General features: G+C 38.1%; 1 protein-coding gene across 2 annotated transcripts in view; it reads left to right on the plus strand.

Annotated features, from left to right (window-relative positions):
• MAN1A2 (mannosidase alpha class 1A member 2) overlaps positions 1–15,962 on the plus strand; it is a 133,475-nt gene that overhangs the window by 15,248 nt on the left and 102,265 nt on the right. For both annotated transcript variants that reach the window (XM_014253391.2, XM_005523861.3), the window contains exon 2: positions 13,921–14,176. In XM_014253391.2, coding sequence (XP_014108866.2) covers positions 13,921–14,176 — 256 coding nt within the window. The remainder of the gene's footprint in view (positions 1–13,920; positions 14,177–15,962) is intronic.

Genomic DNA, 15,962 nt, shown 5'->3' on the forward strand with positions numbered 1-15,962 from the left:
GTCTGAGCCTTGCATTGTTAGGTTTTTTTGGATGGGGAGTTACTAATCTAGTGTTACTTTTCTGACCTTTTTGAAAAGGGAAAAAAAAACCAACATCCATTTATCTGTCTCCTGAATCAAAATTGTGTATTTTATTAGCAGTGGGGATTATTGTCATGTGGAAACTTATTAAAAGCACCTGGAAGGCTAAATAATTTGTCATATAGTTGTCTCTTATCCTGTGCTTTACTGACAGGATTAAAGAACTCTGGGAGTAATGAGATAGAGTTTTGCTCTGTGGAAGCAGTGCAGATTAGACTGTACGTCATGATTTCCAGGTATTTTGTTGCTCTTTCTTTAGTTACTGTTTTGGCTGATTAGCTAAGTGGAGAGGTATAAAGCTTTGGTATTCTTTTCTTCTGACTAGTCCCAGTGGTGCTGAATGGGAGAAGCACTTACATTTCTGTTTTAATTAATGCAGCATTACTGTTAGGTATATCCACACTGCAGTCTGTATCGTTTTATAAGAAAAACTTTTTGAATCACAGCATATGTGTTACATGGTATGTATGTATGTGCGTGTGTATATATTTCCCCCCTGAAACTAGGACAACTGTGTTTAACAGCAGAACATTACCTTCAGATCCTGTCATGTCAGAGCTTTTCTCATGACATGTCACATAGTACCTTCTGGAAACTATTGATATTCGGAGACTCAGTTCAAGCTAAATTTTTTTTTATTTTGTTACTGTTACGGCCCTGTAATTGATCCAGTTTCTGCAGAGCAGGACTACATTTTAAATTGCTGCCATGTAGAAAGACGGACGGGAATGATCCTGCCAGTCTTGCACTGCAAGGATCTGTGTCTTTCAGACAAATCCAGTGCTGCTGCTGTGTCACAGTGAGGTGAATTGAGTAGCACTGATGCTGTGTGAGCCAGCAGGGTTGTGCATAGTGGTGTCCTGGTGGCGAGAGGAACAAGTCAGGAGAAATTGTTCTAGGCCTGTGCAGTTGGACAGAGCTGCACACCCCTTGTAGCGTTGATTCCCCATAACAAAGAGCTTGTCTCACATTCCTGTGGGAGATCCCAGGATAGTCCTTCTCTTTCTCTTCAAGCTCTGCCATACAACATTTCAGTGCAGGGCTTATGGCACCATGTATGTTGAGGATTATTCTGATTTTTAACACATTGATAGACAGGTGTCAATTTACTATACAGGCATACAGTAACAATTATTGGTACAGGAGGAAGATAAATCTGAGCAATGTGTGCGAGCTTCCAATCAGATATTTAAAGCAGTGTTGCTTCTGGGATGTGCAAGGCAGCTTTGACTGGGTGATTAAAATAGCATTATGGAAATGTGGTAGCTTGAGTCGACAGAACATCTGTGTGAGGGTAGTCACTTCCTTAGAGCTCTGTAGGACCTGCCAGAGGGTTTCCCATGCAGAGAAGCCTGGTACCATCTGCTTACCTGAAAGTTTGCCATCTCTGAGTCTGTATTATATGTCACTTTCTACTTTTACTTTGTAACAGCCATTCTCACTTTATGTTTTTTTGCTGTCAACTTATTTGGTATTTGAACAATTAAGAATTCAGACTAAGACCATACTAATATCATTGCTATTGCTTTAAATTGCTAACTTTCTCCAGCTGTTTTTCTTCTGTTGGTGAGAGTTTTGGTGCTTACTGCTGGAGATGAGGCTACCAAGGAGACTCAGTGTCAAAGGAGGGAGCGATCTTACTTACTGCAATACCCATTTTGAACACAGACATCAGGATGAGGCTATTCTTTCAGTTAATATAGTTCTCATTTTCCCAGTATAGGGGTGGGAAAAGGGAAGGAAGTACCTGATGAGGAATGGGAACCTGGAGGGGAGGAGTGAGATTGAGCCAGGGCTAGCAGAAGCCCTTGGTGGTGGTGTTGAGGCGCAGCAGTTTATTTCTTTCAAAGCTGGAGATGGAAGTTGCACTTGCAGCAAAATAGATGAGGATAGGATAACTCCAAAATAGTGCTTTCTGGTTTCCTTTCCTTTCTTCCTAAGTAGAAAAAGTTTATTGTTGTCTCAGGTGTAAGAAGAGGCAGACACTGGCTGAGTGGGATACCAGAAACTAATAACCTTGGGCTTTAGTTTAACACCCCTGAACATGCAGGTCTGAAACACTTTGAAGCTTATTTCCTGTTCTGCTGTGTCCCCAGACATTTAATCTCGACTATATTCTAGCCCCAGCATCAGTGTTTGGGCAGTCAGCCAGTTAGGAGACCTGATTTGGCCTGAAATGATCCATAATTTTTCAGCTGGCTCAGCTCACCACTGGCTGAATGGCTTGTTGCCCAGTCTCCTGAGTACCAGCATAAGGAGTAAGTGAGCTTGCTTTTACAGGGCCACTAAAACCCTGAGAAAAGAATGATTTGCACAAAGACGGTGACCAATATAAGGAATATAGGGTTATAACATCCTTTATCCGTATACCAGTATTTCAGCTGTTACAGTTGATCATTCCAGTAATGCTGCAGTCATACACAATCAGTCTTTAACCTACTGAATCAGCAGCATGTATGGACACCCAAGCATCCTTATGTGCCAGTTGACTTATTTCTACAGAAGTGCTAGTTTTGCAGCCATGTGTGACTGGCTGTGACAATGCCAGGGAAGCTGTGTTCTGGGCTTTATCTGGCTGATGATCAGCAGTGGGGACCCATACTGATGGTGTGCGACTCTTACTTACCCAAGGATATCTCCTTACCACACAGGTTAACTTCTCAATCTCAGGGTATGCAGTGAAGACAGTGTTGTCACTTGTCCAGCTGGAAGCTGGGTCTGCAGATGGGTCCCCTCTGAGTTTGTCAAAGAAGAGCTTCCCAAAGCTTAGCCTGCCGAGGCTTGTGCATGCAGTATTGATCTGTGCTCTAGGTGTTTCCACTGTCCAGTTATCATTTATCTCACCATGTTTTTATCCAATAGTCCTCAGTTTCCAGAAGATCCTTGCCTTATTGCTGTTGGGACATTTCACTTGTCAGTAGCTAGGTATTAATCAGCTTAAATATAATGTGCAACTGTAACTGGAGTCTCTTTTATTTTTTTGCTGTGAGCTGATATGTGTGAAACCCCCTGTCAAGGTATTTTCTCTTCCTCTCTTGTTTACACAGATAGAGGATGACAGCCTCCTGCTACTAGCTCAAATGGTGGATTCTCTTAATGATGAAAAGCTCCAGGATTTCCATTTTGAAGCTCAAGAATATTAAAATGATTGTCATAATTTTTAGTGATTGTGGCTTCTTAATTTTCACAGAAAGTACACCCTTATGCCCAACCACAATTCTGTATGACAAATGTCTTTTGTCAGCCTATTTTCTATTGTCTTGAACAGGTTTTGTTCTTAAGGTTGCTTATTTGATACTTCTGTAAGTCCGTAAGATATTGCTGCTCACAGTTGGTGTCTAACTTTTTCTGGTTGTTATTTGAAACTAAATAAAGTTTTCAAACTCAAGCAAAATCCAGTTTCTCTTTTGCTTAAAGATTCTCATATATTGCTATTTCTGCATGTCAGGTGAAATGTTTGTAAACTCTTCATATCTTATTAGGCAAACAAATACTCTTCTCTTACTGGGCTGAACAACCTGCAAGGGCACATGCACATCAATAGATGCGCTAAAAATTCCTTTGCTTTAAGATGTACATATGCAAGACCAAAATAAATTTTTTCAACTGGCTAAAGCTCCTACTCAGAACTTCAGTTTCTGAAGGGTGTTATTTGGGTCCTTTCCATTACTCCTGAAGATTTTCTGCTATGCCTCCAGAAACTTTTTCTTTTCCTCTGGTAGTATCATGTGTAAAAGGAGACATTTATAATTCTGGAGTCAAGGAAGAGCAGAAAAGGAGAGCAGGATACTGTATTACGCACATGTACGATTGAAGTTCTTTTGTTGTCACTTTGTTCTTGTGTTTGTCCCCATATCCTCCCAAAAGTCCTGTACAAATCTGAGATTTTGAACCCAGCATCTTGTCTTGGCACAACTCTTAGGCAATGTGGGTGGTACAGAGGGTGAAGGAGTAGCAAGTCAGTACTGTAGTGCTGAACATGTAATTCAAGCTTCTGTAGAGCATACACTGAAACAGTTTCTGCTAGTGTACAAAATGGAACCCATGATTCATTTTCCTTAGGTAAAAAAATATTTAAGAATTATGTTTCTGAAAAATCAAAAACTTCAGTCCAAAGAATATTAAAACATTGTATTGAGCAGTAGTTGCACATGTAACTTGTGGGTCTGCATGTGCTTGAAAGGGTGAAAATTAAGGTGTAGCAGAAACCAGTGATATTCTTGGGTTTTAGGTGTTTGAATCTATTTTTTTAAACCTAAAATTAGCTAAGTCTAGCTAATTTATGTTTAATGTTTGATAGCTAAGTTAGCAACTTTCTCCCAGAAAAACTTCTATCAAAGCAGCTTTTTTTATTATAGTGAAAAACTTGAGTTTACAAATACTCAGTTTTATATAGAATAAAGAAAAAATAGTAATGCCTGCGAAGATTGTAGCATGATGACCTCTGCAAAAGATGAGTTTTGAGTGATATGGAAAATACAGCAATGCTTCAGACTCTGCAGCAACTTTTGTGATGTATGCCATACCATAGAATGTATCACTTTTATTTTCCTTTATGGCTTGTGTTGATGCGTTTAAATATTTGGGTTTTTTTTCCTATTGGGAACTTAGTTTTGGGCAATAGTAGTAGACTAGAAATAATATTTAAGGGCTTAGTGCTGTATGTGGGAGTACTCTGATTCCTTTTAACTCTGCTTGAGCATATGCTTCCGTATCTGATCTGTGCCATCAACATTGGTGGGACTGCCTTGTCCTGTATGTAAATGTACTTATTTATAAAAATTCCTTCTTTAATAAGAAGCAGAGATGATGCATTGGTCTTGCAGGAGAACTCAGTTCATTACTTCCTCAGTGTCACAGGACCAGCTGTGTATTATTCTGCCTTCATCAAACGGTTCATTGTGTCAATAAATAATACAGTATGCAAGATGTTAGTCCATGCTGTCTTGGACTTGACTGTAGTGAGTAGAGTGTAAATACATTGCTATATACATGTTTAAATTTGTATAACAGCAGTGTTTCCAGTGACTTAGAGTGATTTGTAGTAGAAAATACTGTGGCTTGACATTGTTAATTGTAATGGGCTTCTAAAATTAATCCTAAATTAAAATAATCCTGCTGGTTTTTGGTGTATTGAAATCCACATCAAAATAAACCTTACATTTCCAAATGGAGAATTTTTGATCCTACCCAATTCTTTCTTCACTACTGATTTATTTTTCTTTTTCTTACTCCTGTAGTCTATATGAATTTTTCACTCTCATTTCTTGCAAAGTTCTTTCATCTTTATTACTTTTAAAAAAATAAAGTCTGTCTCATTTGGGTACTAGTTGGAAAGGAAGATCTGATGCTTCAATCAGTATGGTGCTAAGATACAGGAAGCTATTTAAAATAGTTTTACACAGGACAAGGTACCACCATTCTTCTCATTCAGTTTTCTTGAGGAAACAGGAGAGATCCTAAATTTCCAGAACTTTTAGTAGACTTCTCAGAGTCCTTTTTTAGGCATAAGATTGATTCCTGAAATATATCTTTCCTCTCCTCTATATGAGCATTGTAAGTACTTTGACAGATTTAAGACCGTGTTCTGCAGAGGCTTAATATACTGTGTAGAAGTAATTAGCTGCAGATGTTAACTCAAGTTCCTTTAATCATCAAAAAATCTGAAATAATGCTTATTTTTGATTGTGTTAGTGCCTTGAGGCAAATGTAGTTGTATTCTTTTTTACTCTCGAGGAGCAGAAGAGATGCAAAAGAGATGTGTTTGATAGAGTTGTAGTGATTGAAAACTCTACATTGTTGTACTTTGTGCAACTATTGCTTTTTCTATTGAAGTGGTTTTGTAGCTGAATGACATTAAGACACTAAAAACTGAATGAGTTTGCTTATATCTAGTTGAAAACATGTAATTCTGTTTTCTCACCACTAGTGAAAGCTGCATTCATTTCTGTTGTAGTCTTAAAAAGTATTATTTTTCTTCCTGAAATAGTTGATCTGGTTCTTCTGAAAATCTGTTTCAGCTGATACTGTAACTACAAAACAAAGAAATTTCATGGAAGCTTAAAATGTTTACACAGTGTCTAGTGACCCTTCTTAGCATTGACAAATGCCTGGTAAGTGCAAGTGTAGGAGTGTTTGTAGAAAACAATCACTTTTCTTCCCTAGCAAAGCTTGAGCTGACTGTGCCAGCTATAGCAGTTCTTCCTGAGCTTGGCACCCTCGTCCTTTTTTAAGTTGGTTTTTGGTATTACATAGCTGCTGGAGACAGGTGAGGACCAAACGCCTTTGTTAATGGTCACACCACTTGACAGATTCTCAAAATAAGTTTTACCAATTCTGTTCATGTAAATATTCATAACATAGGAAGCAAATAATTCCCAAAGTATAATCCTTTACCTGCATATCTATTTTTTTTTCCTTCTTCCTTCAAAGGCTCTACATGTTCCGCATTTGATAGTGTTAGCTGTACTGTTTTGTTCTTAACTGGAAGGTATGTTTTGTTCTTTTTATTATGGTTGTAAAGAAACCCTATGAGTTGTCTTTTATGTTACCATTCTTTATTAATAAATTATTAGTGTATGAAGGTTCATGAAGGTCCTGGCTATGTTCCCAAATACTATATGAGATACCAAGGAATACTCAGTGTCTTTTCATTTTGTAGAGGACATCATGAATAAGGGATGTGCTTCAACTCTGCACTTGCTTCTGCAAGTTCTGTGTGCCCATTCAGACTGTGTTTTTGAAATTATCTCTAAATATATTTCCCCCAGGATTTTGCTTGTCCTCATTCTAGAGCTGTTTCCAAGGCCCATACCTAAATTACAAGACAAAGGAAAACAATTAGGTAGAGACAGTAAAGGAGTAACAAACAGGCGTGGCCTCTAATGACCAGCATCAAAATCTGTGAATTTAACATACTGGGCTTATGGAAGTAGACATAATGAATTAGAGTTGCAGGGGAAAAATACAGAAAGACAGTCTAAGGATGTTAGTAGTTAAGTGGCATGTCTTCCTGGTAGAACTGCTGGATGAAAGGAGCATGATCAAGTTCTGAAGGCTTTTAATGGTATGCGTTAAGAAAGACTGAATTTAAAATACTTGGAAACTAAGCAGATAAATTAGGTGTAGCTAGGTTCTAGAAAATGGGAAGAATGCTCAGATACTGCCAATCTGGAGAAGTTTCCATTGCTAAACAAAAGATATGGAAGGAAAATTAAAAATTAAGTTACAGTTTATTTGCCTTGAAGGTGACACAGATATCTACAAAGAAATGTCAGCGGCTAAGGTTTTGGTTCAAACAAGACCAGATCTGAAACAGGATCTATGAACTTTTATCGTGGAGATGAGAAGTCTTGAGGGCAATGATGAAGATGGCTGAAAGCCCAGATTCTTGGTCTGAGATTTGGCTGCAAACAAGATCAATTAGTGGCATCATTTATTGCAGAGGAGTGGAAGGAAATTTTATTTGGAGAAGGTCTGCATAGACTTTGTGGGAGTATTTATTATTCAAGGAGAATACTTGTGTCAGTGAATTCTCTCTTCTCCCTAGCATTGTCCAAATAAGTTGAATGATTACAGTGAGGAGGAATGGCATCCAGAGTGGTGGCCATGCCCTTGCTGAAGACCAAGCAAGCAAGCTAGTGAAGCCTAAGTTGATACAAATAATAGTAAAGGAAGGTAGGAAGATGGAGGTCAAGAGGAAGTGTCACAGCAAGGGGAAAAAAAGCTAAAACTAGATGGAGAGGGATGGGAGTTGAATAAGGATTGTCTCATGTTCCTTCTGTTTGAGGAACAGTGCTCATGTTATATGCAAACCTCTTACCACTTGCTAGAAATAAATTCTATTGTCATCTTTGCCTGAAAGAAACCACTCAAGGAATCTGATTTTTGGGGTAATTTTCTGAGCAATAAATCACAGAATTGTAGAGTATCTTGGGTTGGAAAGGACCCACAAGGATCATCAAGTCACTCCTAGTACTGAGGGGACAACCCCAAGAGTCACACTGTGTGCCTGAGTGTTGTCTTGAGCTCTGTCATGCTTGGTGCTGTGACCACTGCCCTGGGGAGTCTGTCAGTGCCCAACCACCCTCTGGGTGAAGAACCTTCTAATGTCCAACCTAAACCTCCCCTGACACAACTTCAGGGCATTTCCTTGGGTCCTGTCACAGGTCACCACAAAGAAGAGATCAGTGCCTGCCCCTCTTCTTCCTCTCGTGGGGAAGTTTCAGACTGCAGTGAGGTCCTCCCTCAGTCTCCTTCAGGCTGAACAGACCAAGTGACCTCAGCCAGTCCTCAAATGGATTCCTCTCCAGCCCATTCACCATCAGGGGATGGCTCTCCTTTGGACTAATAGCTGTCTAATAGTTCAGTGTCTTTCTTATATTGTAGCACCTCGAGGTGTGGCTGCACCACTGCAGAGCAGGACAATCCCCTCCCTTGCCCTGCTGGTCATGCTGTGCCTGATGCCTCCCAGGACAATGTTGGCTTTCCTGGCTGCCAGGGCACTGCTGACTTATATTCAACTTACCATTGACCAGGATTCCCAGATTCCTTTCCACAGGTTTTTTTTGTGTATGGAAAAGTTGTTTAACAATGATTTTTCAAAGTGTATTAGATATGTTCTTTTCTGATGTCATAATGAACTGTTACGAACTCCCTTGGGGAAGAAGGGCTGAAATGGGGAATATTCTGCATTTCAGCATTTTGTTCCCAGGCCACCACATACATGCACAAGAAACTGTATAGTGTGTGTATATAGCACATATAGGTACTGCTGTTTTTTGTAACACAGTGAGCAGGTAGGAGGATGCCCTGCAGATAACTAAAAGCATAATGTTCTTAAAGTTCTAAATAATGTTCTAAAGTAGTTTAGAACATCAACAAAGGACAGTTTGGTTGTAATTTTTTTAAATAACAAAAATATTTTCTACTAAGTTATCATCTGTCTACTCTGCCTGTGCTAGAGTTTTAGGCTGTGTCCATCTGCAAGGTTATTTTAAAAAAAGGTGAAAATATATTTAGAAACAGTGCTTTGGACACTGTCACATAGATGATTTGGGGATAAAACATTCTGTTGAAAGCAGGCATAAGTTTCTTCTTAAAGTCTATTTGGAAAATCTTTATAGCAATACTTTGACAGTGTTTTTGATACACTAAAATTACCTTCATGCCTGTAAGGATTCATTAATTTTGCAGTAAAAATATTCCTTTCTAACCCGTGATCTCTGACTAAGTTCATTACCTGAAGAAAAATCATTCAGTGAAATAAATACAACCCTAACTTGCCTTGAGAGAGAAAACTCTTGCTAAGTAACAGCCTCCCTGTGAACGGTGGAGCTTCCTTCTTCAGCTGTCACAGACACATACAGCTCTGGAACTCCTTCATGAGCGCACTTCTGATTTCTCAGAGCAGCGCAGAAAACTGGGAGAAAGTGGTAACTTTTTTAGGATGGCCATGATGAAAACCAAACATTAGAAAAAAATAATCGAGCCTCTTTTTCTGTACATGCTAGACAGTAGAGAGTAGTGCCATCCTTATAGGAAGGGTGATCCATCAAAAACAAAACCCAGCACAACTGCTCTGTTCTTCCAGTTCTTCCTCCTTCAGACTCCAATTACGTGAGGGGCAGTATATGTATCTCCATGCCTCTTATATGCCGTGCATGTATATACTCACCTATATATGTGTATATGTTCACCTATACTGAGAGAATGTAATGGGGTTGTGATGGGTGGGGATATTATAAAACCGTGTATGCTGAAAGACTGGAGTAAAGTCTTGCAGTTAAACGTGGGAAATGTGTTTTAGACACTGATACTCAAACTTTTTTAATTAGTGCCTCTTTTTTTTTTTTGTTTGTTTTTTTTTTTTTGTTTTACCGTCTCTGAAAGTAGCCTGTAGTTGAAAATCAAGCTTGACCAAAGGGTAAAAGTTCACAATTTCCACACAGAAGGTTACTTCTGAATTGTAGGCTTACGCAAATATTTGTGTCCTCTAACAGTCCTCTATCCATCTGCTGAAAATCTAAATGATAATAAACTCTGTGTCCTTTTGGTATAGTAAGCCAGGGGCCTACTTTTTAGTAGCAAGAAAGTGGCTGGTAGCATGCTTGCTTTTCTTTATTCTAATTTTTATTTCTGTTTTTTTAATCTGGAATCTCACAAAGAAATTTGAACAAATTTTTACAGTGTTATTTTGTGGTTTGCCTTCTAAAGAGCCTGTTGTGTCACAGCAGATAGGAGAGACTTTGGTTAAAAGTCATTGTCTTGACAAGTGAGGCTTGGTAGCTGTTCAGAAGACTCGCTATGATGTGCATAATTAAAGCGCATTAAGTTCCAGTTGGTGATTTGGATGTCAAGTGTTATAATTTGTGGACTTCTCTGAATGATATTTAGGCAGCTCTTGGACACTCTGAGAGGGTACAGTGTTCCTACATAGGCAGCTGGAATAGCTCATTGCAGTGATTGTTTAAAAATTTGCACCTGTTTCTAGTTTCAGATTCTAATTATTAGAGCTATTTATGGTTCTTCTTGGCAAAAACAGTCTAATCACAGGTTATTTTAATAACATTGCTTGTTTTAAAGTAGCTACTGCTGTAGTTTCACAGTACTTGAACCTCTCTTGAGACTTTTGAGTAAGCTTTTAGGATGACTACAAGAAAGTAGCTTTCTGTTAGATGAGATTTACTCAAAATACTTTAAATTTCAAGAGTTTGCTTATGTTGCTTGGAAGCGGGGGTGGGATACGGAAACAGTTTGACAGGTTTTGATATACGTGTTTATGCTGGGATTCTATCCAATCTTATATTTTTAAATTGATCTTTCTGAGATATCTAATTATGAGTATTTTAATATAGTGCTCTCTGCATGTATTAAATTGTTGCTTACTCTTTCCTCTGCTGGCCAGGGAGCTTGTAGGTGACTTGAGCAGGGTCAGCTGCTTACACATAATCAGTCTTCTCATTCTCTAAACTTTATTGTGTATTTTCACTTAATTCTTGTTGCTTAAGAAGTCAGAAGAAACATGGTATTGTTATCACAGAATCACTCAATTGGAAGAGACCTCCAAGATCATCAAGTCCAACCCAGCCCTAACACCTCAACTGAACCATGGCACCGAGTGCCACATCTAGTCTTTTTTTAAACACATCCAGGGATGGTGACTCCGCCACCATCATTATTTAGGGGTGTGATTTTTCTTCTATCAGGGTCTTATATTTGAATATATTTTGTAAAATATGTCTTCAGCTGGCATGTAGAATATGACGTATCGTGTAGCTCATGCTGTCCATCATTGGTAATTGCACAGAGAATATGTGTCTGCAAAAGAAGCTCTTGTACTATCTCCTGTAAACTCCCTCAAATACCTGTTGACCTTTATCTTCATCTTACTGTTTTCTTATGTTTATCTCAAAATGTCACTTCCTGGAAGAAAGCTTTGAGCTGATCGTACAGTTAGCATTGGGATTTTTCATCTCTATTGAGTCTGTGTATTTTCTTCTGAGTGACTGAAGGAAAGGAGACTGTGCCATTCAAACTTTCTTAATGACTCTAATTGGATTATAGTGCTCTAGAAATCAACAGCTTTTGTATGTTTATACAGTGATTCTTGAAGTGTAAACAGATGTGAGTTCAAAACTTATTTTCCAATTTATGCCTGTTTCGTGCAGTTTGAATCTAGAAACAGATGAAGTTGGTTGTTGCATGCAGCACCTGTAACGGAAAACTTTAAAAAAGGTAAAAGCAAAATCTTCCTGGCACTTGATACTGATGGTACAAAACTGTGAAGGTGCACAAAGAACATCAGCAGTGACTCATTTCAGTGAATCACACTCACTGTAGCTACTCAAACTTCATAATTCTTTTTCACACAGGGGGATTGTATTTGGGGACTTGCAAGTTAACCATGTGTTTTACCAAACTTATTTCTATTTGTCAATAAAGCAATTAGGTTGATGTAAATATACCATGACCAGCTTTTTATTAAGGTCTGAGATACGTTGTTACCTTTTCACTCATAAAAATGCAGTTATTTCAAGGATGGTTGGTCCTCTGCAAAAAGAATTTCAATGTCTATCTGCAAAATATTAGTGAATTTAGTGAGAATGTAGACTGTCACTTGCCTCCAGATACTGAGTTTTGAATATGAGAAATGTACCTGCAAAATACATTATTCCCACACTGAAGTATTTTAATTCTTAACCGTTCAGTAACACTTCAGATTTCTCATTCTCTGTCAAGCACCCCTTTGGCTCCTTGACATCATGCTGTCTCTTGGGGAGAACATGACTGTGGGAATGATGTCTTGTTCTGGCGACCTCATTCTCATTCTCTCTAGTTTCATCTTATGCAGAGCCCTCTGCTAGCCTTGCAAAAAAATCTTACAAGTGGTAGAAATTTTTGTCTGCTTTTGCTATTGATATTTGAGCATGATATTGCTGCCACGATGGCGTGTGAGTAGCTTTTGCAGGAATACAAGGAAGTTATTTCTGATATAAGTGGGTCATAGTAGAAATAAAATTTACCCTAAATGGTATTACTTATTTTCTCTTTTTAGAATAGTGTTTTGCTGCTTTGAAAGTTTTTCTTTGCCTCTCAGTTAAGGGAGAGAGGCACTGATACCGTTAGATGGTATTAATGAGCTTGGATTTGGCAGTCAAATTGAGGAGCTCAGTGCTTTGTTTTCTTATTGTTTGCAAGAAATATGGATGTGGTGTGAATCATATTGAGAAAAGTGGCTGAAGAACTTCAGTTTGAAAGCGCTTTCATCAGTGCATCTATTAAAACGTTGCTTTGTATTCCTAGTACTGATATATTGAAAGTAATAATGCTGCTATAATTTATTTTAAATGCAAACCTAATAGCACTTTGGAAAAATGTAAGGGCTAATAAAGTACTCTTTGTGTAACAATGCATTTTTTTTACGTAATTCTTGTTTTAAATGCCTACAACTTTTTTTTTTGGCTTATATTAGTCATTGAGCAACTCTGTTTTTTAAAGAAGCTTGAAAAGGTGGTGCTATATTGAGAGTCTGATGTGTGTCTTTCTAATGCCTTGAAATATTTTAGGACTGGAACGGGCCATTTTTGTCTGTTGTTAGAATAACTTCTTATTTAAACCAAGCTTTAGAATAGCACTCTATGTTCTATGTGCAAATCTTAAAACTTTAACTGATCATTAAAGATCACACTGTAAGATACTGCTTAAAACCAAGATGATGATGGTCTTGTTGACAGTGAATTTTAAAATCATGTTTTAGTTAAAGCTCTTATGCTCCTAAATGGCTTTATAATTAAATCTGCTTTTATGACTGATAGTTTAGGGACTGTACTGATTGAAACAGTGAGTTGTGAATTGAAGGGAAAACATGCTGTGGTGGGGATTGTTAATAAATGAAGTGGCTGTAATTTTTTTTTTTTTTGGTAGTGGTTACTTCAGATCTGATCAAGTTGTGTACAAGTTATTTATTGTGAGGAAGAGCCCTTCTGATTTCTTGAAAAAAAAATTCAAATGCATTATTGCTAGATATGCCTCTGCACACATCCTGTAGTTGAAGTACAGCTCTCTAAATGCTTGAGTGGACAAGCAAAGGCACTAAGACAATCTAAAAAATTCCCATGATAAACTTTCCCACAATATTGTCGTGGATGTGTGTGGTGTTCCTTTGGGCTTCCTGGCAAAAGCAGTGTAGGATTGTGCACTAACATAAATCAGTAAACTTGTCTGAATCATTAGAATTGCTTGGAGTAAGCCAACTTAGGATGTGGCTTCTGTTGAAGCATCAGTTTGTAAGCAATATGTTTTTAGTAATGAAATGCTGACTAGCATTTGTGTCTCTAGAGAAGAAGAGGAACGTCTGAGAAATAAGATCCGAGCAGATCATGAAAAGGCTCTGGAAGAGGCTAAAGAGAAATTGAAGAAATCGCGGGATGAGATTCAAGCTGAGATTCAGACAGAAAAGAACAAAGTCGTGCAAGAATTGAAAAAGAAAGACAGCAAGCCACTGCCCCCTGTTCCTTTACCAAACCTGATAGGGATACACAGTGGAGAACCAGCAGACCCAGATATCCGAGAGAAGAGGAACAAAGTTAAAGAGGTAAAGATAAAGATGATGATGATGATGATGATGTGATCCTACCCATTCTTGTGTCTAGCAGCAGTTATTTATATGGCATTTAGTTGCTATGATATATGTTAAAAAAGAAAAACAGGTCTACAAATTGTTTAGTAGACAAAGTGCAAAAGTATTAATGAGCATCAGCGTTATTGCATTTTTCTTTTTCCTGGTGTTGGAGTGTTAATATCTCACTGGATAACAACTTAAAAAATAGTTTAAGGAATTTTTTCAGCTTTGTGGTATGGATTCAAAGTGAGTTTGTTATTAACACATGGAACAGTAACAAGAACATCTTTAAAGTAGAGCATGACTTTGTGCATTTCGTTTCAAAGAATGGGATGTGTTACTGTGTCACGGGATATTTTTAGATGTTGAAACATAATATCAAAAAGATAAGGGAAAAGAAGACCTGCTGCTAATACTTGAAAATCACCAAATTATCACATACTTATCAAAACACATTTTAAATGGGCCTAAGAAATTGAGTAAATTTAAGTGGATTGAGTATTTTACAGTAAATGAGGCAAACTAAGATCTTTGCTTAGGCTTTTGGTTTTGTGGCAACTTCTGCTATGGAAATTGCTGTTGGTGATCTTATCCTGTCCACTACTGGTTGGCTGTGAGATTCGTTGCCCCTTTATGTCCTGGCAATGCCAGTTTCCTATTGCTATTGCCAGACGTTTCTCTGAGTTTGTACTTCTAACTGGTATGGCAGAAACCTTCTACAGCCTTATTGTTTTTTTTCTTTCCTGCACTTAGGTTAGTTTTATGTCAAAAAATCAGTTTAGCAAAGCAGGAATGGTTCAGGCTAGATGGAGACAAGCACAGACTGTTACTAAAGAATGTCCAGGATAATAGCACGTAGTGTTTACATCCAGTAAATCTAGTTTTAAATTGTAATCTGAGTTTAGTTACCTTATAAAATCAAACAGAAATCAGTCGTGCACCTGTCCTTGTCATAGGAAGGAGTTGTAGCTGAATTACGTGCCATTCTGTGGGTAGATCACCCAAGCTGGGATTTTACTTTGAATATGAATGATGTCTAGATGGAATCCACTCTTACCAAGTAATGGGTAACTGCTTATTATATACGAGTGATGCAGTGTGGAGCTGTATCACTATTTGTAGTAGTTACTCCATATAGAGCCCTGCACAATCTGAATATCTGAAGTGGCAAATCCTTCCCTGGAGATGAGCCTGATAGTGATTACTGCAGGAGTACTTTTGCCTAGGGAGTTGTGTCTGGAATATTGGGCTTCCTTGACCCTGCTTGGTTAGGGCTGCTTCCCAAAGGACAGCATTGAATTGTGAATTTGAAAAGGCTCTACTGATTTGTCTGCAAACATTTTGAGTGAGAATATACAGAGCATTTTGCTTTTCTAAATGTTTTTCTTGGGTGAATAGTGAACGGCACATTTGTCAACACTTCTTAATTTTTACTACAGATTACTGTAGCAAAATACCTTTGATATGGATTTAATGCATAGAATAAAATCGAGTTTACCAAGTGTCTTAGTTTAGGGCAAATTAGGAAGGAAAACTCCAAATGGGGATTTCCCCAGGGAAATGCCCCTCCCCACTAACTGGTCCGGGAAAAGAAAAAAAATTCCTTAGAGAGAAGTGGAAAAAGCTGTTTATTTAACAGAAATTGAGTAATATTAAATAATAAAACCTCTTGCTGTTCGATGGGATGGCAAGTCTAGGAAGAAAAGTCCTTTTCATGTGGTGTAGCTCGGCTCGCTCAGGTTCTTATCAGTCCCTCCGG

This window comes from Pseudopodoces humilis, chromosome 2 (assembly GCF_049639895.1).
Source record: "Pseudopodoces humilis isolate 2021_Gansu_Grassland_sample_001 chromosome 2, ASM4963989v1, whole genome shotgun sequence".
Taxonomy (NCBI): Eukaryota; Metazoa; Chordata; class Aves; order Passeriformes; family Paridae; genus Pseudopodoces; species Pseudopodoces humilis.